We start from the raw sequence: 26,963 nt of genomic DNA on the forward strand, positions 1-26,963 counted from the left end.
CAGTGTTCCATGTATCCCTACTGAAACCTGTTGTTCCAAATCCATTTCCAAGACGCCACCTGCCTCCCCCTGATCCTATCGAAGTTGATGGACAAGAACATTATACTGTTGAAAACATCCTGGACTCCAGGATATTCAGAAATCGGTTGCAATATCTAATAAAATGGCAAGGATATGGCCTTGAGGATAATTCGTGGGAACCCGTAGGCAATCTCAATGCTCCTCGACTGGTTAAGGAATTTCACCAAAGATATCCAGATAAACCAAGTCAAACATCGTCCTGAGGCCGCTGTCGAAAGGAGGGAGTAATGTCAGGATTCTGTTGTTGTACTGCAAAATTACCACTAGTGGCCGCTGTTTTACACTTTGAAGAATTGTGCTGCACTTTTACTCCTTACCACTGGAGGCTGCTGTTTTGCCCTTAAACTTGCTCTTAACCAAGATGGCAAATGTTGCATCGTGTGGAACCATCTCGTTTCCTGTTTGGGCCTACTTCAGACCACATGGAATACCAAACAGTGCTTGAGTATTGTGACTTGTTCCAGTCTCCTGCTCCTGAGAACTGTCTTTGCCAGACTGTTCCTACTTCCTTGCTATTTACTACTACTCGTGTTCCACCCTCCAAGCACTGTTCCTAGGGACGTCTCACCGGATTCTGCACTGTGCTCCGCTCGCTACTTCTGACCATAGGATTCCAGCAGTGTTCGCCAGTATCGTAACACTTTAACACTAGGACTATGAGGGGGGTTTGGAGCTTTGTGACAGAGCTCCTACCCTTAAAAACATAAATTATAAAATTCATCAGCAGAGAATTTAGACTTAAAAAATGAAAATAGTGTTTATAGAATGACATTCACTTTACACAAGCTGGAAACCACTATACTGTACTGGTAAAAGCCCATCACCTGAATATAGGGGAGTTGCAACAAAACTAGCGGGGGTATTAAAAGTGAAGACTAGAGGTTTTGTAAAAGTTATATTACAGGGTTAATAGACTCCCACGTTATTAAATAAAATCAATTAATTATTTATTATGCTTAAAAATGTCATGTTAGTATGATTGTGACCCAAACAATTTATGTCCATGTAAAGAGTAGCTGTTGTGGCTGCCTTTAAGTTTACATAATGGGAGACACTTATTAATTCTTTCCTAAAGCTAGTCAGGATAAAGCTAGACCAGAAGGTGGAAACTGCACCAAAATTATAACAATGGCGCATGCTGTATGATACATGTCTTGCAAGATGCATCAAAAGTTAGACATATTTCTCGAACACACAGAAATGTGTCTAACATATCTAGCAAGATGCAAATGGCGCACACAAATGAATAAATCTAATACATGTTACGACTTCACTTAGTCACACCCCTTTTTCAAGACACTTTTGCAAAAAGTGTCTAAAACACATAATACATTTAGAGCACACAAGTTAGCCACTCTTTTGACGCATTTTGCCTAATATATTTCCTCTGATGTCTACAGATGACATAGCTGACAAATTGCCCAACAATCACGGATCTTTAATTTCTATCATCGGTTATAAAATATAAATACAAATTAGCATTCTGGTGATAAGATAAGCACAGGTCAGTTTCTTGAAGTTTTGCATGTTTACTGCTCTATTAGATGAAGTAACTCAACAAGCCGCAAATTATAGCTCTTGGTTATTGGCAAAACAAGACTGGATAGCACATAGTAATTTACCTAAAATGAAAAACAAAAAGTTTTTTGTTTATTTAAATCACTTTCCATAATACATAAACAAACATATAAAGATTCAAACCAAAAGTCTTCATATCTTCATTATGAGCTCTCAGTTTACATTTTTATTGTGTGTTGGTAAAGAGGTATTTCCATCTTAGAAATCTTATGGCATACCCACAGGAGCGAGTTAGACGGTTTCCATACTTCCGGACACATCTCTCTGCCTGGATGCGGCGCCAGCGACCTCCTCAGTAGTGGACTGGGTCGGGGAGCGGCAAATTTTAAACATAGGACCCGCCTCTATCAGACATTAATGGCATATCCTGTGGATATTCCAAAAATGTCTAAGATGGACATAACCCCTTAAAGGGACATTCATTTTTCATCATTGTGCACAGGGATATGGTAGCTGGAAGATTCCAAGCATACTGCTTTTCATTTACCGGATTGTAATATTGAAGTGGTTAATGCACAGCATCTCAGCAGCAGTCGGCGTATCTACTGTTTGAATTTCAAAACCACTTAAAATGTGAATTTTTGAAAATAAAGAACTTTTTTGTAAGTTAGAAGACTGGGAATTTATCTTTCCCACAATTTTCACTATCCATCTTTATTAATATGAGTTGGAGTCAAAAGTAGTGCAAACAAATACTTTATTATTTTTAGTTTAAAGTTTGTTTACTTCTGATCTCCTACCAAATCTCACATTGTGTGCAGAGAGACGCAGGTAGCACTCAGTGGTACAGTTACCAAGCAACAATGCAACACCTGAACATCTCTCCATGCAGATGCATCAGCAGGAGATCATAAGTAAACCTGCACTACAAAGTATTTGAATTTACTACTTACAAAACAGTATGTAATCCATAAGCTATGCCCTCTATATCTCATATGGACAAATATAATTCTTCACCATATGGTAAACCATATGAGATTATTAATAAAAGTAAGAACATTGAATTAGTATGAATGGTTAAGTCAATTGAACGAAGAAGATCAAAAAGAAAAATAATAATAGATTATATATATGCTTGTTTGAAAATTTGGTCACAAATCAATCTGTTCTAACAGGCCAACCATGTGCTAAGAGTATAGATCAACACTGCTTGATGGTGTGACATTCAATTTTCAAAGTGTAAAATATTAAATTGTTTAATGTACATAATTATCTAAATATTTTTACAATAAATCAAATTATTTTATTAAACTTGCCAAGAAGGTCGCATTTTAACACTTTTGCTTCTCTGGAGGCTTTTGCTTCTATGACGAACTGTACTCGAGCTTTGATTTTGCTGAGGTTGGCTCTGTGGTGTTTCTTTCTCCTTAACTGGCGATGTGAGAGAACTTTTTCTTCCAAAGGCAAAAAGTTGAGATGTCATATCTGCTATTTCGCGTGTGTGGTCAACGGTCTGGGTTTTTCCATCTGCACTTTCAGCCTCAGATTTTGAAGACTGGTCATTGGAAGGACTTCCTTTATACTTTCTTTCCATCTTTAAACTTTTAATGGCATCTAATGCCTGATTAAATTCTTGCCTTAATTTTTCTATTTCAAAAATGGAACGATCTCGTTCTTCTCTACAGTTTTTAAGCGAATTGTCTAATGAAATAAAGAATTCTTTGCCAAGTTTAGAAAATGCCTCTTCACCTTGAAAAAAAAATGAACAAATATGACAGCAGAGTTACAACAGGAACCATAACTAGTGCAAAAGAAACTATTTTCATAGTAATTGTTGAAACAAAAAAAAAGTCTGAATGCTATACACTATACATACAATGTACAGTGAATTCGTAAATTTTTCAGACCCTTTCACTTTTTTCACATACATTTTGTTGTGTTGAGGCCTTGTGCTAAAAGAAAAAAAACTTCAATTTTCCCGATTATTCAATACCACATAATGACAAATCTGACCCTTTGTTATGACACTTAAAATTTAGCTCTGGTGGCCTCCCAATTCTCTAGATTGTCTTTGAATTGTTTCTACATCTTGATTGGAGTCCACCTATGGTAAATTCAGAAGCCCAAATTCCGGTCCAAAGATTGCTAAAACTCCGCTGTGTGGATCCAGGAGACAAGGTGGTAAAAAACGGAATACTCGAGGGCGCAGCCGTACTGAAAATTGCTTTTATTTTTGTACCAGCTATATAACCACAGACATCGGGATTAGACTAATCACCTGTACCTAACCTGACGAAGGGGCTGGTACGGCCTTGAAACACATTGTTGTTGTTACTGTACAAAAATAAAAGCAATTTTCAGTACGGCTGCGCCAGCGGACATTACATTTTTTACCTTCTTATCTCCTGGACCAAGAGCACAGCGGCCTCATAATTCTTAAATGGAAGACGTTTGGAACAACCAGGACTCTTCCTAGAGCTGACTGCCCCAACAAACTAAGTAAATCAGGGGAGAAGGGCCTTGCTAGGAGAGGTGACAAAGAACACAATGGTCACTCTGGCTGAGCTCCAAAGATAGTGTGTGCAGATGGGAGAAACTTCCATAAGGTCAACCATCACTGCAGTACTCCACCAATCTGGGCTTTATGGCAGAGTGGCCAGAACGAAGATTCCTTTCAGTAAAAAGACACATGAAAGCTCGCCTGGAGTTTGCAAAAAAGCACCTAAAGGACTCTCAGACTATGAGAAACAAGATTCTGTGATCTGATGAAACCAAGATTGAACTTTTTGGCCTCAATTCGAAGCGTCATGTCTGGAGGAAACAAAAGCACTGCTCATCACCAGCCCAATACTATCCCTAGAGTGAAGCATGGCAGTGGCAGCATAATGCTGTGTGGGTGATTTTTTAGCGGATGGGATAGGGAGACTGGTCAAGTTTGAGGGTAAAGATGAATGAAGCAAAGTAAAGAGATATTTGTTAATGAAAACCTGATCCAAAGTGCTCTGGACCTTAGACTGAGCCGAAGGTTCACCTTCCAACAAAACAATGACCCTAAGAACACAGCCTGTGTGTAAGGCTGGGTTCACACGACCTATTTTCAGGCGTAAACGAGGCGTATTATGCCTCAATTTACGCCTGAAAATAGGGCTCCAATACGTCGGCAAACATCTGCCCATTCATTTGAATGGGTTTGCCGACGTACTGTGCCGACGACCTGTAATTTACGTGTCGTCGTTTGACAGCTCTCAAAAGACGACGCGTAAAATTACAGCCTCGTCAAAAGAAGTGCAGGACACTTCTTGGGACGTTTTTGGAGCCGTTTTCTCATAGACTCTATTGAAAACAGCCGAAAAAACGGCGCGAAAAACGTGAGTTGCTCAAAAAACGTCTGAAAATCAGGTGCTGTTTTCCCTTGAAAACAGCTCCGGATTTTCATACGTTTTTGGCTCAGCGTGTGAACATACCCTAAGTCCAAAACAGTTTGACTTTTTTGAAGGAAAAAAAAAAATACTTTAAAGAGAAAAGACACTCAAGTTTATCTTCTGATATGTTAAAAATACATGCAAGAAGATCATGTTGGTGAAATCTGTCATCTTTAAACACCACTGATGAATGAAAGGGATCTGGAGTTCAAGCCCCTTGGGCTTCCATTACTGGAAATCTGACAACATTCTGCGCAAAGAGTCAACGTAACCAATGTCAGTTTGCTTAGAATCTGGTGCTAGTGTTTCGTAACAAAAATATTTTAGTACTCTATAGAGTCTACTTGCAATGGAAATCAGTAGTGGTCTGAGATCATAGACTTCTCCAAAGTCATCTTCTAACATGTATTTATGACATTTCAGAAGATAATGTTGACTGAATTTAACCTGAAATCCCTGTACACATGTTGAGTATTTGCTCTGGAATTTCCATCCGGATTTTCCGTGCAGGAATTCTGCAGCGTCTTCTCAACATAAATTAAGATGCTGGATATTCAGAATCTGCACCACAGGTTAATATCCTCACGTCTTCTCTGCAGTTTTTTTGTGAAGGGTGTACAAATTTCTCATCCACTTTGCTGCCACTCTTATACACGGCAAAATTTTCACAAGGAAAATTTGATAGAAATTCAGCAGCAAATAATGTGTACAGGAGGCTTAAAAGAAAATGTAGAAGCTGTGAAAAGAGGAGAATAATAGTAGGGTTTGTAAGTGCTATGTTGTTGGGTTAACATGCAAAATGAAGCACAAGTTAAATTGTTACCTTCATGCTGCTGTGCCGTTGATGGAGTCAAAGTGTCAACAGCATCCTGAATCTGTTCCACATTGTTTTTAAAAATTGTTAAGAAATTTCTCAAAGATGTTTCAGAAGCTTCAGCTTTGAGGTCAGCATAGGAGGAAAGGACATCTATAAAAATCAGAAAGCAGATAGTTAATGGAACGGGATACTCAAAATCTTCTATTTAGCTAATCTTCAACGTTCCTATTTTGAAAAAGTCCTTTTAAACCCAAGCTTACTTCAACATCTAAAGTATTTTAAAGAGGCTCTGTCACCAGATTTTGCAACCCCTATCTGCTATTGAAGCAAATAGGAGCTGCAATGTAGATTACAGTAACGTTTTAGCTACTTACCTGCAAACGCTGATGCTGCTGCAGAATCAACTGTAGCCTCTGGTGCCGATGTGGCCGACACGATGCAGGACCTGTGAGTGACGACACAGCGTGATCTCTCGAGAACACGGCTGTGTCTGCACTGCCAGAAGCTGGGCGTTCTGAAGAGAAGTGGATGATACTTCTCGTCAGAACACCCAGCTAGTAAAAGTAGTAAAAACGCCCCGATGTACGCACATAATACACGCCCACTTGGACTTTTACTTTAAACACACCCACTTGGACTTTTGCAAGCCTCATTTGCATAAATACAAAAATGGTCATAACTTGGCCAAAAATGCTCGTTTTTTAAAATAAAAACGTTACTGTAATCTACATTGCAGCGCCTATCTGCTGCAATAGCAGATAGGGGTTGCAAAATCTGGTGACAGAGCCTCTTTAAGTATTTACTTGATAGATTTTTATTTAGTATTCTATTCAGTCCTCTCACTCCACCACAATATTGGCCTTCTCATCCCTGAATTTGCTTGGGTTCATCGGGGCAGTATTTCAGTAGTTGCCATTATTGTAACAACCAATATGCTCTGATTGGGTAACATAGACCTCTTATAGATCAGTAAATACCGAAACAAGATTACATAGCTAATCAAAGCTCTATCTATAGGTTATCATTGGCAGTTGAGTAGAAAGCACTCTTAAATTCAAGATTATTCTCCTCAATGTGCAATGTAAAGGGGGTTTTACACTGGGCAATTATCGGGAAAACGATCGCTCATAGAACGCCGATAATTGCCCTATGTAAACAGTGCAGCGATCAGCAGATGATCATCTGCTTATCGTATCATTCTAAAAAAGTAAAATATCATTGTTGGCAGCACATCTCTCTGTGTAAACGGGAGACGCACTGCCGACAGGATATCGTATGGGGACGAGCGATCGGAGTAACGACTGCTCGTACGCATGCATAGCTCCTTGTGACAGGAGAAAACGAGTGCCGATCAACGAGCTGTCTCGTTGATCGGCGCTCGCTGCACGGTCCAAAATCGGCAGGTGTAATAGGGCCTTAAGGCTTGTTCACAACATTCAATACAACTTCGACAGCTAATCAGAACTGAATATTGATATGGACAAAGCAAGTCAGTGTTCCCAATCAATGCTAGAGTGTATCAGGGGTTGTCTAGTTTAAAAATTTTTAAAAAAATACCTTGTCAGAGAATAGCGGAGAGTTCCCCACTCAGGAAATTAACCAGAGCAGAGATCGGCTACAAATGGTCTCTCTCACTCTGGAGGACTCTTCATGTCCACTCATTTTAATAAGAGTGTAATGCTTCATTTTTCCTGTGGTGGCACTGCAGCTGAATTGAACCACCGAGAGCAGTGAGACTATGGAACTCTCTGCCACTGCATGTTGTAATGGTTGATTGATTGAGCATGTTCTAGAAGGGCCTTAATGCCTTTCTTGGAAAATATAATATTACAACTTATGGGTACTAGATTCTGGAGATGGGACGTTAATCCAGAAATTTATTCTGATTGCCATATTTGGAGTCAGGGAGGAATTTTTCACATAATGAGGAAATTGGCATCTGCATTATGTTTTTTTTTTTTTTGCCTTCCTCTGGATCAACACAGTAGAATTATAGGTTGGACTTGACCAGTTTCTTTTTACAACCTTATCAACTATGTAACCTTTGCTACCAGGTATTCCCACAGATTAGAGCTGGAGGTCCTAGTAGCAAAACACTTTTGAAACGAAAAGTGGACAACCCCTTTTATGTAAGCTCTTTACTCCTACAAGAAATATGGCTTACACGGAGTATGCGGTCAGTATGATTAAGTATTTCCCAAAGGATAGTGGCTCTGCTATAGAACTATTGTTTTATTTGTGTGTATGTGTTGTTGTTATTGTAACGTCTATGGCCACGGCCCGTCGTTCGGTCGTTAACCTCGACGGCCGTGGCCATGGACAGCTTACCTCCCTGCAGCGTCGTCCCCCAGTCAGGCGCCGGCACTCACTTCTGGATTCTGAGTGTCTCCGGCGAGCGCCCGCGCGTGCACGGCCTTAAAGGGCCAGTGCGCGCGTTTTCGCAGTAAATCTGCACTCTGGCCCAGGATGCCCTGGGCTATAAAAAGGGCTCTGCCCTCTTGCCCTTTGCCAGAGCGTTGTTAGTTTTCCATTGTTCGTCTTGCTTATGGTCTCCCAGTGTCTTCCAGCCTCCCAGTGCACCTTGCTCCTGTATCCCGTATCCTGTTTCCTTGCTAAATAGTGCTATTGCCGTGCTACCTGCCGTGCTACAGCCTACGCTGACCTGCTACGCCTCACCGGACGACTTCCCGCCGCCTGGTCCTGGACGTGCCCGCCTCGCCACTGCCTACGATTGCCTCAGGTACTCTCGCTGAACTATCGAAATGTGTACTTACCGGTTTGGCCAGCTGCCATCCCGCTACGCGGTACGGCCCAGTGGGTTCACACCTCGCATCGTGACAGTTATTGACTGTGTGTGCGCGACAGAATAAGTGATTTCTGTCGGTCTGCTCAAATGTTATAGGGTCGTTGATTACCAAATCTGTACAATAACTGCATATGTAGAACAAATAGTATTCCCTGAATTTTGAAACAAGTTGAAGTGCAGGTACACCTCTGGTAAACCTACACTTTTCCATAAAATCTTATTAATATTGGAATCACTCCTTTTACAAATGAGATCATTCTGATAATAAAGAGGAGACAGAGAGTTCCAGTTCTCTGCAATTACCCTGCAAATCCATCAGTAGAATGCAGGATTCGGTTTGCAGCACGTTGTATACCACCTATAAAATAGCAGATGGGGAAGCCAATAGACGTTTGAAATCCCCGTCTTTCCTGCTCCATTATGGGAATGACTATTCTATTCTTAAAAGTACTATTGTTAATTAATACAATTCCTTAAATCCACCCTTGATTTGATTTGGAGCTTTGCAGTTGAAAAATGGAACTGCAACCAATTTAAAGATATATTAAGCACAGAATACTGTATGTAAAAACGAAATGGTGTTAAAAAGACAATCACTATAAAAAGAGTGCGTGATTATCTAAAAATAACAAACAATTTATGCCCAAAAAAATGCGGGATAAAAGAAAATGGCTCTACCAGAAAAAAAACATATCTATCTTAAAGAAAGTTACAGTTCCAAAGTATGACCGTGCTAAAAATGTCAAAGCTAAATGTCTTAAAGTGTTTACATTAGCAAAACGGATATATTTTTCCAGCCTTTTGAAAGCATATTGTGCTGCTGTCACTCTGATAATATTAAATTACAATGACCAAGTTCTTTCTAAAGGGTAAAACTATTAACACTGACCACATTATCCTGACACGTGTACCTAGGATGTGCAAATGTTATTTTTATGTCTCACTAACCTTTCAGTGGAGAACAAACAACCGCCACAACATTTTCTTGAAAATGATGATAGGCTTGTTTTATTCCTTGGAAAAGGGCTTGTGTATACTGAACTTGTAGGTTGTAAATACCCCTGTGGAAATCAAGCTCAGCTTCCAGGGCATGGGTCTAGAAAATAAAGGTCACAAACTGAAAGAATGACAAGACATCTTATTGTTCTTACATAAAGGAAGAATTGTGGTCAACACAGTAGAGCACAAGTATTTGTGCTAAACTAATACACAAAGAATGATAGCGTTTTGGACCCCTGATTATTGATCTTTTGATACACATACTGAGTAATCATGAACCCCAGAGAAGTCACTGGATTATAGTACGCTGATTTCATAAATATTTGATCATCCATTATAATGGCTTTTCAACTGTGTGTACTTGGCAGGTTCATTTTTGATATTTATTTACAGGGAGAAAACATATTTTATAGAGCTCTATACACTTAGTAGATAGTTTATCATGACCATTAATAAATTTTATACAGTGTGATTATTACTCAGATATTGCCGATGTCAGATCACAGGGAGGTATAAGAAGGTGAAAACAGCAGTAACTATCAGAGTGCTTAGTAGCAGACATAATGGATAAATGACGTGATCTTTGAATGTGAGATGATGGTCGGTGAAGCTCTGGTGCATGATGCACTGAATTCTTCCAGCGTAGCAGTTGTTAAAGTTTTCAGAGCGTGGAGAATAAGACAACAAAAGTAATGAACACAATGAATTTGTTATGCCCGTGGACCACCGGCATCCCCCACTTGCCGGCAGCCGCAGGACTGTACCTCTTCGCCAGTGTATCCCTTCCCAGGAATGCTGGCGTGCTGTGCTCTCTGCTCCCTCTCCTCGTCTGTCCCGTAGGATGCCCGCGCGCGCGTGCCCTCGTGCCAAGCCTTAAAAGGGCAAGCGCACACCAGTAAAATTGTTCCCACCTATCCTTGCACACCTTGGCCCTTATATGAAACCCTGCCCCTTTCCCCAGTGCCTGAGCAATATTATGTCTTTCCCTGTGTTTGTCTGCAAAGGTTTCCTAGCTGTATCCTGATTTCCGTATCCTGTATTCCCGTATTCAGTATCCGTGTCCAGGCCAAGTAAAGTGTCTGGGACGACTGCACAATCCGTGTCCGGTGTCCAAGCCAAGTCCAGTGTCCGAGACGACTGCACTATCCGTGTCCGGAGTCCTTGTCAACTCAAGAGTCTGAGACAACTTCAGTGTTCAAGTCCGGTTATCTAGCGCAAGCCTGCTTCTGATTGTCCGGCACAAGCCTGCTACCCAGGTACTCTCGCATTAGTGTCTGCCTGTTAGCAAACGTCTGTCCCTTTAAGATTAACATGACTACTAATCTAGCTAATGAGGCGGCTCTGGTTTTAGTTGTTCAGCCTATCCCTTTTCTATGACTTTTTTCCTATCAGATGTAAGGGTGGAGTACTTAAACCTGGGCTGCTTCGGTGTTCTTTGCTTGTGATTTTCCTTGCTGCATGTGTTTGATCAAGCTTTTGACTATACCCTGTTCCTTTGACTATTTGGACTTTTTGGAACTTGACCTCGGCTTGTCTCTGGATTACCCTTTGATTATGGATCTGGACTTTCTGCTCCCGGCTGGTACTGACATCTGCTATTCCTGACTTCCCCTAGCTCTGTGATTTGGACTTTCTGTTTACCCTCTGGCTGTCTTGTTACCTATTCTGGTATTGCCTGCATTGCAGCTTTAACCCCTTAATGACCAGCCTATTTTAGACCTTAATGACCAAGCCATTTTTTACGTTTTTCCATCGTCGCATTCCAAGAGCTATAACGTTTTTATTTTTGCGTCGACATAGCCGTATAAGGTCTTGTTTTTTGCGGGACAAGTTGTACTTTTTAATAGCACCATTTTGGGGGACATATTATTTATTGATTAACTTTTATTAACTTTTTTTTGGGGGGGGGAATAGAAAAAAACCTGAAATTTTGCCACACTTTTTCGCGTCTTAAATCAACGGCGTTTACCGTGTGATATAAATAACACAATAACTTTATTCAGCGGTTTGTTACGATTGCATTGATACCAAATTTATATAGTTTTTGTATGTTTTACTACTTTTACACAGTAAAAACACTTTTTTTTCAAAATTATTTGTTTTTGTGTCTCCATATTTGAAGAGCCGTAACGTTTTTATTTTTTCGCTGATGCGGTCGTAGGAGGGCTTTTTTTTTGCGGGAAACTTGTAGTTTTTATTGGTACCATTTTTGAGTAGATGCGACTTTTTGATCACTTTTTATCACATTTTTTTTAAGTCAGGATTCACAGAAAACAGCAATTTTTCCATAGTTTTTTTTATTACATTTTTTACGCCGTTCACCGTGCGGGTTAAATAATGTAATAAATTTATAGTCGGGGTCGTTACGGACGCGGCGATACCAAATATGTGTAACTTTTTAACTTTATTTTATTTTTTTAATAGTAAAGCATTTTGTAAGGGGAAAAGCTGGGTTTTTCATTTTTTTCACATTTTTTTTTTAATTAACTTTATTAAACTTTTTTTTCACTTTTTTACTAGTCCCATTAGGGGACTATAATATGCGATTCTCCGATCGCTATTATAATACACTGCAATACTTTTGTATTGCAGTGTATTACTGCCTGTCCGTTTAAAATGGACAGGCATCTGCTAGGTCATGCCTGCGGCATGATCTAGCAGGCATTCGCTCCAGGCAGACCTGGCGGCCTTTATTAGGCCCCCGGCTGCCATTAGAGACACAGAAACTCGGCGATCGTATGGCCGGGTGTCGGTGGGAGAGAGAGGGAGCTCCCTCCCTCTCTCCAAAACCACTCAGATGCGGTGCACGCTATTGCGCACCGCATCTGAAGGGTTAAACAGGTGAGATCGATACTAATATCGATCTCACCCGGCAGAGCAGGGACTCTCCCAGCCCTCAGCTGCCTCTAGCAGCTGAGAGCAGGGAGATTTGACGCTCCCTGCTCTGTTTACTTTATCCTGATGCAGTGCCGTAAAAAGGCATATGCATCAGAATAAAGCCCGTTAGTGGCCGCCGTTAAAAGGCGTATTGGCGGTCACTAACGGGTTAATCCAACACTGAACTCCGTTAAAACAACCTGGGTTCTGTGCAGCAAAAACCATCCTGCCTTGCGGTGGGCTCTGGCGAAAACCATAGGGTAGCCTTAGACAGTGTTGATCAGACTTGTGACGGATTTGGGGTTGCGGCTTTATTTGCAAGCTCAGTCACGACAGTCTCCAGCAACCTTTGGGGACTCGTTAATATAGCAATTCCATTAAACTTCCACCCTGGGAATTGCTTGACAAGTGATTCCATAACACTGCCATAGACTTTTCGTTTGACCAGCTGCTACTCCGCTATGGCGGAGAGGCCCAGTGGGTCCACATACCCCAGAGCCATGACAGGATGTAGTAGTGAATGGCTATTGGATGCGGGAGCCAAGTGCAGGATTGTTAGATTTGTAAACTGACAAACAAGAGTCACACAACAGGTAATCTGAATCAGAGACCAAATCAGATCACAGCATCTGACTGTACAGGACAATGATGGAAATTACAATATATGGGAAAAAGGCAAAAGGTGTGCCGACAAAGTATTAAGTGGGTGCTCATATAAGTGTATATGTAAAACTTCCCCTGCAACCTTCCCCATCGAGAACAGTTGATCGCAATGGGTTTCAGAAGAGACACCAGCGGGGATCAGCTGATCACCAAGTAGGCTTAATTCCAAAAAGGTGTGGTCATGGTGTGACCGTGATGAAGAAGAGCATGTCTAGGACATGGAACTGTGGGATAAAAATCAAATTTTTATGACATATCTAACTGACAACTAAAATCGTATTGAAAACCCCATTAAAACCAATGACAGCAAAAACTATTTATATAGTAAACAGGGTACACACACACACACACACACACACACACACACACACACATTTTGTTGTAATGTGCTGTTCAGACTTTTGTGCTGTTTATATGATTCATATATGTGGGGTTAGTGACTGCCTCCATTTTTAAATCTTGCACTCCTCCCATTCTGCCCTGGGTGATTTTTATTGGTTAAATGCTGGTTCCTACCATCCCCAAGAATATGTAGGTTTAGTCCCAGTTCTGAGTGTATATGCAGCTTAGATTCCCCCCTCATAGAGGTCGCCTTGTCGTGGCAGGTGGGCTCATACAATTTGATCAAAATGTGCGCTAAGAACCTCCCTATTGTAAGTAGATTTAGCAGTAATGCATATTTATTTATGTTTAGTGACTTAGGTGGCATTAGTGTTCGTAGTGTACTGTCGCCATTTTCTTGTGTGCTATATATATACAAGGTGGGCCATTTATATGGATACACCTAAATAAAATGGGAATGGTTGGTGATATTAACTTCCGGTTTGTGGCACATTAGTATATGGGAGGGGGGAAACTTTTCAAGCTGGGTGTTGAACATGGCGGCCATTTTGAAGTCGGCCATTTTGTATCCAACTTTAGTTTTTTCAATGGGAAGAGGGTCATGTGACACATCAAACTTATCGAGAATTTCACAAGAAAAACAATGGTGTGCATAATTTTAATGTTACTTTATTCTTTCATGAGTTTCTGACCACTTATAAAATGTGTTCAAAGTGCTGCCCATTGTGTTGGATTGTCAATGCAACCCTCTTCTCCCACTCTTCACACACTGATAGCAACACCGTAGAAGAAATGCCTCCCGATTTGACCCACTTAGACTTTTATCTTTCGGGTCATCTGAAGGCAATTGTCTATGCTGCGAAGATACGAGATGTGCAGCAACTGAAACTACGGATACTGGAAGCCTGTGCTAGCATTTCTTCTGCGGTGTTGCTATCAGTGTGTGAAGAGTGGGAGAAGAGGGTTGCATTGACAATCGAACACAATGGGCAACACTTTGAACACATTTTATAAGTGGTCAGAAACTTGTAAATAACTCATGAAAGAATAAAGTAACGTTAAAACCAAGCACACCATTGTTTTTCTTGTGAAATTCTCAATAAGTTTGATGTGTCACATGACCCTCTTCCCATTGAAAAAACTAAAGTTGGATACAAAATGGCCGACTTCAAAATGGCCGCCATGGTCAACACCCAGCTTGAAAAGTTTCCCCCCTCCCATATACTAATGTGCCACAAACAGGAAGTTAATATCACCAACCATTCCCATTTTATTTAGGTGTATCCATATAAATGGCCCACCCTGTATATATATATATATATATATATATATATATATATATATATATACACACACACACACACACACACACACAAACACACTACCGTTCAAAAGTTTGGGGTCACCCAGACAATTTTGTGTTTTCCATGAAAACTCACACTTATATTTATCAAATGAGTTGCAAAATGACTAGAAAAATACAGTCAAGACATTGAGAAGTTTAGAAATAATGATTTTTATTTCAAATAATAATTTTCTCCTTCAAACTTTGCTCCATTTGCAGCAATTACAGCATTGCAGACCTTTGGAATTCTAGCTGTTAATTTGCTGAGGTAATCGGGAGAAATTTCAACCCATGCTTCCAGAAGCCCCTCCCACAAGTTGGATTGGCTTGATGGGCACTTCTTGCGTACCATACGGTCAAGCTGCTCCCACAACAGCTCTATGGGGTTGAGATCTGGTGACTGCGCTGGCCACTCCATTACAGATAGTATACCAGCTGCCTGCTTCTTCCCTAAATAGTTCTTACATAATTTGGAGGTGTGCTTTGGGTCATTGTCCTGTCGTAGGATGAAATTGGCTCCAATCAAGCGCTGTCCACAGGGTATGGCATTGCAAAATAGAGTGATAGCCTTCCTTATTCAAATCAAATCTCCCACTTTACCAGCACCAAAGCAACCCCAGACCATCACATTACCTCCACCATGCTTGACAGATGGCGTCAGGCACTCTTCCAGCATCTTTTCAGTTGTTCTGCGTCTCACAAATGTTCTTCTGTGTGATCCAAACACCTCAAACTTCGATTCATCTGTCCATAACACTTTTTTCCAATCTTCCTCTGTCCAATGTCTGTGTGCTTTTGCCCATATTAATCTTTTCCTTTTATTTGCCAGTCTCAGATATGGCTTTTTCTTTGCCACTCTGCCCTGAAGGCCAGCATCCCGGAGTCGCCTCTTCACTGTAGACGTTGACACTGGCGTTTTGCGGGTACTATTTAATGAAGCTGCCAGTTGAGGACCTGTGAGGGGTCTATTTCTCAAACTAGAGACTCTAATGTACTTGTCTTGTTGCTCAGTTGTGCAGCGAGGTCTCCCACTTCTCTTTCTACTCTGGTTAGAGCCTGCTTGTGCTGTCCTCTGAAGGGAGTAGTACACACCGTTGTAAGAAATCTTCAGTTTCTTGGCAATTTCTCGCATGGAATAGCCTTCATTTCGAAAAACAAGAATAGACTGTAGAGTTTCACATGAAAGCTCTCTTTTTCTAGCCATTGTGAGAGTTTAATCGAACCCACAAATGTAATGATCCAGATTCTCAACTAGCTCAAAGGAAGGTCAGTTTTATAGCTCCTCTAAACAGCAAAACGGTTTACAGCGGTGCTAACATAATTGCACAAGGTTTTTCAAGTGTTTTCTAATCATCCATTAGGCTTCTAACACAGTTAGCAAACACAATGTACCATTAGAACACCGGAGTGATGGTTGCTGGAAATGGGCCTCTATACACCTATGTAGATATTGCATTAAAAACCAGACGTTTGCAGCTTAGCACATTAACAATGTATAGAGCGTAATTCTGATTAATTTAATGTTATCTTCATTGAAAAAAACCTGTGCTTTTCTTGCAAAAATAAGGAAATTTCTAAGTGACCCTAAACTTTTGATCGGTAGTGTGTAAATTATATATATATATATATATATATATATATATATATATATATATATATATATATATATATATATATATATGACTGTAGAATCAAGACAAATCACACTTTCAGGGATAGCTCAATTCTATAAGGGACTTTCATGTGATTTTAATCAAATATAATTTAATTGCTATTAATACATATAAGGGCTTTTATTGAATGAGCGATAAATATTAAAAGGATAAAATCATGTTAAAATCCAAAGTTGACTTTTTGTAAATGTAGATAGAGAAATACTGTTAAAAGTATGGTTCTAATTTTTAAAACAAAGGGGTTTTGGACCATGGCAGTGTGACCGTGTTTATTCTCAAAAAGATTCATAAGCACAGCTGGGTCCTGCTTTCCTGTTGTCAGCAAAAAATAGATGTGGAATGATTCCAATGTGCTGCATGTATTTTTGCCTCTAAAACAAACACCTGCAGAGTGGAGGAAAAATCACATTTTCTCCATGCATAAATATTTCTCACATTTTCATCTATGTGACAGTGTGCGCAATAATGTCTGAAACTCAAATGTTTACCAGGCTATCTGACAAATAGCAATGTCTGTATGCGAAAGATTATATAAAAGAAGTATTATCGCAAAATGTGTTAAAGAACTGCAAAAAAATAAAAAATAAATAAAGGAAGAATAAGTAGGTATAAATATAATGGATAGTCTTATGTGTTTTTTTTAAAGGGATGATTTTTCCAAGTGTATAAGAATTCCGCATTCCAAGAGCCATAACGTTTTTATTTTTCCGTTAATAGTGGTGTGAGGGCTTATTGTTTGTGGGAAGAGTTGTAGTTTCTAATGGCACCATTTAAAGTACCATATAATGTACTGGGAAACTGGAAAAAAATTATTTGCGGGCTGACATTGGAAAAAACTGTGATTCCTATGTTGTTTTTTGGTTTACATTTTTATGGCTTTTAACGTGCGGTAAAAACGACAACTTCACTTTATTCTGCGGCTCAATACAATCACAGTGATACCAAATTTATATATTTTTTCTATATTTTATTACTTTAAAAAAAAAAAAAATCTTTTTGTTAAAAAAACAAAACTTAATTGGTTTGTTTTATCACATTCTGGGAACCATAATGTTTTTATTTTTTTGCGGATTGAGCAGTGTGAGGGCTTATTTTTTGTGGGACGAGCTGTAGTTTTTATTGGTACCAATTTTTGGTACATACAACTTTTTATTGAATTTTTTTTGCGAGCTAAGGTTACCAAAAAACAGCGATATTGGCGGTTTACATTTTTGTTTTCTTACTGTGTTCACCGTGCGAGTTAAACAATGGTATATTGTAATAGATCAGACTTTTACGGACGCAGCGATAGCAATTTAAAAAAAATAATGATCTAGTAGAGTTGCCAAGATTCTACTTCAACAAGTAATTCCTAGAAATTATAGAAAAAAAATACTGTTTGTTAAGTTTATCGCATCTCCAGCTCACAATATATGTGGACTTCATATATATATTTTCTGATGACTTCTGGACAGAAAAAGATAATTTATAGTCGAAAAATGACTTGTTTAATGCTTTAGTGACCGCGCCATAGTATTTTTACGGCGGCCACTAATGGGCTTTATTCTGATGCAATAGCCTTTTTACGGTGCTGCATTGGAATAAATAAACAGAGCAGGGAGCCATTAAATCTCCCTGCTCTCAGCTACCTGAGGGCTGGGGGCATCCCTGCTCGTACGGGTGAGATCGATATATTAGTATCGCTCTCACCCGTTTAATGCGGCACTCAATAGAGAGCGATGCATCCGAGTTGTTTTGGAGAGAGGGAGGGAGCTCCCTCTCATCCCACCGGCACCCGGCGATAAGATCGCCGAGTGTCTGTGTCTCCGATGGCAGCCGGGGGCCTAATAAAGGCCCCCAGGTCTGTCTGTAGTAAATGCCTGCTAGGTCATGCCAGAGGCATGGCCTAGCAGATGCCTGTCTGTTTTACATGGACAGGCATATTACACTGCAATGCAGAAGTATTGCAGTGTATTATAAATGCGATCAGATAATCGCATAGTGAAGTCCCCTAGTGGGACTAGTAAAAAAAAAAGTTTAATAAAAACGAAAATAAAAAACACACTTTTTCCCCTAACAAACGGCTTTATTATTAAAAAATAAAAGTAAAAAACGTACACATATTTGGCATCGCTGAGTCCGTAACAACCTCAACTATAAACTTATTACATCATTTAACCCGCACGGTGAACGTCGTCAAAAATAAAATAAAAAACCATGCAGAAATTGCAGTTTTCTTTGAATCCAGCCTTAAAAAAAGTGAGAAAAAGTGATCAAAAAGTCATATATGAAGTTTTCACACTGACCACTGGGCCCTCAATAGGCTGACACTTCCTGTTCTGTAGCGATCACTTCTCATTCTCATCACTGGCAGGAATACAATGAAAGGTAACACCTCTATATAGATAATACAGGATCCACCATTGGTGATGGTAATAGCTCACCTCCTCCTCCATCCTTCACAGTAACCTCTGCTGAGGTCACATAACATGCCCAGAATATTGCAGTTTGTTATCTTAATACAATGGACAGATTTATGGTTTGTTTGTTTTTTTAGAAAATTGACTAAATGTGGCTATAAACATTAGATATTTGTCTGATCTAGTTAATAATCTAATGTTAAAGGTTCAACATAAAGTTGTCAGTTATCAGAATATCCCACTCAAACTGGATCTAAATTTGCCAACAAATACCTAATGTCTAAGTGGACTACTGCCAGTGGCGTAACTACCGCTGTAGCAGCCGTAGCGGCTGCTATGGGGCCCTGGGCCGGAGGCTCCGCTAGCAGCCGCTATGGCTGCTACAGTGCAACGCCACTGAACACTACGGCAGAGCAGGGAGGTATCTCCCTGCTCTGCCATTAAAGGGGTTGTTCCTACAAAAAGACATGTAGGAACAACCTGCGTGTGTGATCGCTGGGACCCGTCCAGCGATAAGGAGAACGGGGGACCGAAAGTCCCCCGATGTTCTCCATGAGGAACCTCGGAATTCCGGGGTCAGTGTTGGCAGCCCTGTAGAAATTAATTGTGCACCGGTCGCGCTTGTGCGCATGGGTGACCAGCGCTCTTTTAATTTTTATTGAGCTCCGAGGTTTCTCATGGAGAACTTCAGGGGACTTTCGGTCCCCCGTTCTCCTTATTGCTGCCAGCGATCATACATGTATCCCTTATCCTGTGGATAGGGGATACATGTCTTTTGTAGGACAAACTATAGGCCGTTTTTTGGGGAAGGGTTTGGCACTGTATGGCGTTATCTATAAGGGGGGGCTGTATGGCGTTATCTACTAGGGGGGGCTGTATGCCGTTATCTATAAGGGGGGGCTGTATGGCGTTATCTACTAGGGGGGGCTGTATTGTGCTATATACAGGGGGCTTAATGGTGCTATGTACAGGGGGGCTGTAGGACGCTATGTACAGGGGGGCTGTAGGACGCTATGTACAGGGGGGCTGTATGGTGCTATATACAGGGGGCTGTATGGTGCTATATACAGGGGGCTGTATGGTGCTATATACAGGGGGCTGTATGGCGCTATCTACAGGGGACTGTATGGCGCCATCTACAGGGAGGGGGCTGTATGATGTTATCTACAGGGGGGCTGTATGGTGCCTTATACAGGGAGGGGGCTGTATGGCGCTATCTACAGGGGGGCTGTATGGTGCTATATACAGGGGGCTGTATATGGCGCTATCTACAGGGGGGCGCTGTGTGGCGGACTCTATAGGGAGGCACTATCTACAAGTGGGGGTTGTGTGACACCCAGGGGAGCCCCAGTCAAAAGTTTGCTATGGGGCCTAGTCTTTCCTAGTTATGCCCCTGACTACTGCCCTTGAACAACCCTTTTAATTTCAGTAACAGGGTAGATATTTCTACATAATATGTGTAAGTATTTAAAAAAAACAACCTGCAAACCTAAAACATACCATATGTAGCGCCTCTCTCTCCTCCCGGCGGCCACATCCGTCGGTCTGTTCATGCTCGTGGATGCCTGAGCGCTCTGCTCCCTGCCTCCTCCCCTGCACTGTCCGCGTGCACTGACTCTTTAAGAAACAGCAAGAGCGCGCGCACCCTACGGGCACAGAGCAGGGGAGGAGGCAGGGAGTAGTAAATGTCTATCCCTGAACACCAAGGGCTTACAAAGTAAGGCTACCCTCTGCCCAAGTGCCTGAGCAAAGTTGGACAAACCTTGTGTTATCCTGCAAAGGTTTCGTATCCTGCATCCGTTACCAATTGTCATCCTTTGGCCAGAAGCTACTCTGCCGGGACCACCTGAAGAGGTAGCGACCTGGCAGTCTCCCCACAGCGAAGACAAGATCCCTGTATAGGAGTTAGAGGGTGAAGGATAGGGAGGCTGTTGAGACAACATCCTCAGAGGTGGCCCTACACCAATCCAGCAGAGTAGTCCAGTGGGTCTACAAACCAGCTGGTTGTTACACCATAACTATTATCACTACTGGTAAATCCATCACACGACTCAACACACCTCAAGCTATACAGTGTTGTAGACCGTACACGGTAAGAAGATATAAGCAAAAAACTGCTACCCTTATTCCTGCTTCTGAACATAGTTGTTCCTGCTGACAGGCTGATGTTTTAGCAAGAAATACAGCACTTGCTGATAGTTTTCACTTGGAGTATTCCCCCTTTTCCAACAAAACCAACATAGAAAAATATAGAACTCTTGCTAATCCATATACGGTACTCCAAAGTTCATTAGATTTACATGCTCTATATTTTAGGCAGACATTGCACATACATGTAAGTATGCTTTAAGTAAATAGAAAAGTAGATCAAATAATCTATACAAATAAAAACTTGCAACTTCAGATATTTTGATAATCATTAGATCAAGACATATCTGTATGCATTGGGAGAACCAAATTCATAGGCTCACATTACAGGTCTAGTACCTACAGTACATATTTATCAAAACTAGGGTATGGGAATAGTGAGATACACAGAGCTACCAGTGATTTTGCGGTCTTCATTTTTCAAACGGCCACTGTAAAATGAGAGCTGGAATCTGACTGGTCAGTAAATTTACTTGTGGGGTTAAGGGATAATCCAAATTTAAAAAAGAAAAAGGAGACTTAAGTGAGAGGGGGGAATCTCACCATGGAAAGTGTTAAACAGATTTGGCAGTCCTTTCAAAAAAGTGTTTCACTGGTCTAGGTTTTCCAGAATTGTGTGCCTCTATCCATGCAATAAAACATAATCAAACAGCTGTTTCCCGGTCCTGGCTGGGAAACGCTTGACTCTGTGAAAGCTCAGTAGACATCAGAGCAGCTGTTTATAATAATAGTTTTACTTCACACATAACAGCAAGCAGATCAATTGCGGAGCACTATACAATGAATAGATGATTGAATCATTGTGCTGAAGGAACGTTCAAGATACCTGTTGCATTGCCATTAGTCTGGAATAATTAGCGGCTTTCACTAATGCTTCAGCCGCTCTTTTTGCCCGCTGCTGAGGAGCACCTTTGGGAAATGCTGGCAATACTGCAAGAACATTCTCAACAGTAAATTCCTGGCTCACAGAGCACTCCATTTTTGCCTGTAATACAAACATAATAAAGTCAACTGGTAGAAACCAAGAAAGCATCTTCTTCAATAAAACCCAGGTGGAAACAAGCTGAATAAACAGATAATATATGAGGAATTAAAAAGTCATAAACATGAATGAAAATCAAAGCACAGACAATTTTGTTAGCTAAATGTTTATAACTCGCCTTATGTGCCCCCATGTTTTACCACCACCTACAACTAAACAGATCACATTGACGAGAGAGTAACCAGGATACTTACATCAATGTGTGTGTGTCTGGCTTCTTTTAAAATATTCTATTAAATTTTCTAATAAAAGCTATCCAAATGTGTTTACAAAAATGTATGTATACAGAAGGGATCATCATTAGAGTGTGGTCAATGCTGGAACTACACAATATTACAGTAGAAATTCAGAGGCGACCACAGAAGTACAGTTCCAATTAGAATAGTGACTACTGCCAATCTTCGGACAAGAGAACTGTGTGCGCCCTTTTCAATCCATATACTTCTTTGTTATCATTTGGCTGATTATATAAAGTGGATAATATAGAAAATCCAATGGTTTGTACACATATTCAATCCTCTAGCAAGCACCCAATTACTGAAACTTTACTGTAATATTTCACGAAATGTTAGATCTCAGGAGTCCTGATTTGGTAAGAAGATTAACCCTTTCAGGACCAAGGGTCAATGACCAGCCCCATTTTTTCAAATCTGACATGTGTCATTTTATGTGGTAATAACTCTGGAATGCTTTTGCCTATCCAAGCGATTCAGAGATTGTTTTCTCGTGACATATTGTACTTTATGTTAGTGGAAAAATTTGGTCAATAAATTCATAGGTTATTTGTGAAAAACACCAAAATTGAAAGAAAATTTGCAAAAATTATACATTTTTTCTCATTTTAAATGTAATCTACTTGTGAAACAGTTAGTAATGCCACACAAAATTGTTGCTAATTAACATCCCCCATATGTCTACTTTATATTTGCATTGTTTTTTGAACATTATTTTATTTTTCTAGGACGTTACAAGGCTTAGAACTTTAGCAGCAATTTCTCACATTTTCAAGAAAATTTCAAAAGGCTATTTTGTCAAGAACCAGTTCAGTTTTGAAGTGGCTTTGAGGGCTTTATGTACTACATAGACCCCATAAATCACCCCATTTTAAAAACTGCACCCCTCAAAGTATTCAAAACAGCATTCAGAAAGTTTATTAACCCTTTAGGCGCGTCACAGGAATTAAAGCAAAGTAGAGGTGAAATTTACAAATTTAATTTTTTTTGCCAAAATTAATTTGTAATACATTTTTTTCTGTAACACAAAAGGTTTCACCCAAGAAATGCAACTCAATATTTATTGCCCAGATTCTGCAGTTTTTAGAAATATCCCACATGTGGCTCTAGTGTACTAATGGACTGAAACGCACCGCACGCCTCACAACCAAAAGGAGCACCCAGAGGATTTTGGGGTCTCCTTTTTTTTTTTAGAATATATTTTAGGCAGCATTTCAGGTTTGAAGAGGTCTTGTGGTGCCAAAACAGTGGAATCTCCCCAAAAGTGGTTTTGGAAACTACACACCTCAAGGAATTTATCTAGGGGTATAGTTAGCATCTTGACCCGACAGGTCTTTTGCTTTATTTATTGGAATATGTCTGTGAAAATGAAAATCAACTTTTTTCTGAAAAAATATAAAAAAAATGTAATTTTTACAAGGAATAAATTAATAAAAAGCACCCCAAAACTTGTAAAGCTATTTCTCACGATTACTGCAATACCCCATATGTGGTAATACACTGCTGTCTGGACCCACGGCCGAGCTCAGAAGGGAAGGAGCGCCATTTGGCTTTTGGGGCGCAGATTTTGCTTGGTAATAATTCTGTTTGTGGTTTTGCTGGTATTTCAGTTTATAATGTGGGGGATATGTAATCTGTGCAGAGTACATCAGGGCATAATAAGAGGGTATAATCATGCAGTGAATAAATAATAATTCATAGATATGTGGCCGGTGTCGCACTGTTAAATGGTGCCCGATCTTATCCGCTTTTGGACACTCTGCACAATTTCTGTCGCTATGTTCTGAGCGGCAGAACTTTTTTTTATTTTTTTCTCCACCGGAGCCGTGCGAGGGCTTATTTGTTACGTTACAATCTGTAGTTTTCATTGGTACCATTTTAGGGTACATGTGATTTTTTTGATCACTTTTTATTCGATTTTTTGGCAAGCAAAGTGACAAAAAGAAACAACACACATTTTGACAATCTTTTTTGTCCTTTTTTTTTACAGTAATCACTGTGCGCTATAAATGACATTTTACTTTATTCTGCAGGTCGGTACGATTATGGTGACACCATTTTGATCACTTTTTATTCTATATTTTGTGAGGGGTGATGACCAAAAAAAATAGTGCTGCTAGTATTGTTTTTTTAATTATTTTTTGCGGTGTTCACCGTGCGGGAAAAATAATATTATGGTTTTATAGTTGGGGTCGTTACGAACGCGGTGATACCAAATATGTGTACTTTGTTTTTTTCCCTATAATAAAAGACTTATAGGGGGAAAAAAAGCATTTTAATGTTTTTGTAACTTATAACTTATTTTTACATTTTTATATAACATTTTTTATTACTTTTTTTTTTTACTTGTTCTACTTGAAGACCTGCAGCACTGATGGCTGCTATAACACATTACACTAGGTAGGTAGTGTAACGTGTTATAAACTGTCAGTGTGACGTTGACAGTCACACTGCCAGGAAGAACTATGAGGACCAGCTGGTCCTCATAGGCTTCCATGAATGGCAGACCAGAGGCTGTTGTATGGCCTCCGGTTTTGCCATGCAAGCGACGGCAGCACGCGCAATCGGTCCTCGGGAAAGTTTGTTGTAGCAACAAACTTTCCCTGCGATCACATGATCGGGACCTGAACCAATCAGGTCCTGGTCATGTCTCCAGGACCAGAGGCAGGGGTTTACAGCGCGATCCGGGTGTCAGCACTACTCTGAGACACCCGGATCGCGCTTTTAACACCCACTGTGAATTCACGTCGGCGCTGCACAGAGCCCAGCAAGCGCCGACGTGAATTTACTGTGGGCGGTCAGGAAGCGGTTAATACCGGTGATCATATTTTCTGACAGCCAAACCAATCGGTTCGGCTGTCAGAGAACAGGTTGCTGGGTAGCCGGGGACACTGACCCAGCCGGCGTCCGAGCGCTTTTCACAGCACTATGCCGGCTGGAACAGACATCTGTACATACACGTCCTGGCAGCACGGGGTATGTGCGAAAAGGACGTTTATGTACAGATTGTCGGCATGAAAAGGTTAAGGACCTATGCCTAGAGTTGAGGGATATCTACCAGAAGTAATTGATAAATGCCCCCAGTCTATATTGAAAATTTAATACAATTATATCTTAGGGCCTGTTCACACCACCGTTCATTTCCGTTCCGGGGTTCCGTCGGGTGAACCCCGCAACGGAAAGTGAAACTGAAAGTGAAACATCGCTAATGCTTTCCGTTCGTCACCATTCTGGCTGGTTTCTGGTTTTCCGACGGATTCAATAGCGTAGTCGACTGCGCTATTGATTCCGTCGGAAAACCGGAAACCAGCCGGAATGGTGACGAACGGAAAGCATTAGCGATATTTCCGTCACCATTAAGATCAATGGTGACTGAAACGGAAGCTGTGCTGTCAGTTTCACTTTCCGTTGCGGGGTTCACCCGATGGAACCCTCCGACGGATCCCCGGAACGGAAATGAACGGTGATGTGAACAGGCCCTTACTTCTATGCTGAAATATGGAAAAGGAGGGCTTTAGCTCAGGTTTTTCCCATCAACCATCAACCTTCCCAGGGCTCTGCATTGGGCATTAGAAAAAATAGCAAAGCCAGCATTCGGGTCTTCAAACCCTTCTCTAACAGGTGCTTGGAAGATGGAGGCTAACAAGTGCAGAGCCATACTGTTGAGGGATGTTAATGTCCTGTAGAGACATAGAGGGAGCCTACTCTTCTCTATGTATTTTCCTGATTTCAGCACATTCTTCTGAAAGGCCTCCATTAAATTGTACTCCTTTAAATAAGGGCGAACCAGAAGTTATTACAGTTATCTAATTTTATTTAATTCATTACAAAACCTACAGAAAGGAGTTGCCCTGTTATACAAGAATTTTGGAGTACAATTGCAGATGTAATCTCAAATATTTATAAACTATGAATTGAGCCAACACAATTTAGGGGCTTTTCACATCTGCATCTGAGACTTCAATAGGGGCTTTCGTCAGAGGTTCCATTGTTTTTGATGAACAAAATAGTGCTATTATGTTCGGCAAAATGATGGAAACAATAACGAAGACCCGACGGAACCCGTCATGCAACGGATCCCGAAATTCTGGTATTCTAGTTGTTCCGCTCCTATGACGGAGCAGAACAATGGAACCCAGAACGCAGATGTGCACGAGCCCTTAGCTGGGTACCAAGTAAAGAGGATGGTCTGCTGAAAAACATAAACTACCTTCAGTACAAAGACATGGCTTCTAAGGTATATTTAGCCATGGGACAAACAGTAACTTGAAAATACAGCCAGTATTAGATAGGATGAATAATAAGTGGTGAGAAATTAGATGCCATTGTTTTGTTATAGTAGTGAGCTAGGAATGGGAAGTTGTGGAGGTTGGAGGAAGGAAGGCGAATTCTTAAGTCTTTTTAAAAAACAAAACAAACAAAAAAAAAGCCTTAAAGAAATTGCCATTAAACTATGAGCAATAATTTAGCATTATATTTATTTGAATCATTGTGCTAATTGTGTTTTCTTTATATTTGTGTAGGTTTCCTCCAGGTTCTCTAATTGTATCCCACACTACAAAAATCTAATAATAGGTTAAATGGCTTCCTATGATATT

General features: G+C 40.5%; 1 protein-coding gene across 2 annotated transcripts in view; it reads right to left on the reverse strand.

Annotated features, from left to right (window-relative positions):
* Positions 1–388: 388 nt before the first annotated feature.
* LOC142660430 (uncharacterized) overlaps positions 389–26,963 on the reverse strand; it is a 173,420-nt gene continuing 146,845 nt past the window's right edge. For both annotated transcript variants that reach the window (XM_075837049.1, XM_075837053.1), the window contains 4 exons: positions 21,917–22,075; positions 9,593–9,740; positions 5,845–5,988; positions 389–3,348 (listed from right to left, as the gene is read on the reverse strand). In XM_075837049.1, coding sequence (XP_075693164.1) covers positions 2,906–3,348; positions 5,845–5,988; positions 9,593–9,740; positions 21,917–22,075 — 894 coding nt within the window. In that variant the 3' untranslated portion in view covers positions 389–2,905. The remainder of the gene's footprint in view (positions 3,349–5,844; positions 5,989–9,592; positions 9,741–21,916; positions 22,076–26,963) is intronic.

Source organism: Rhinoderma darwinii, chromosome 1, assembly GCF_050947455.1.
Source record: "Rhinoderma darwinii isolate aRhiDar2 chromosome 1, aRhiDar2.hap1, whole genome shotgun sequence".
NCBI classification, from domain to species: Eukaryota; Metazoa; Chordata; class Amphibia; order Anura; family Rhinodermatidae; genus Rhinoderma; species Rhinoderma darwinii.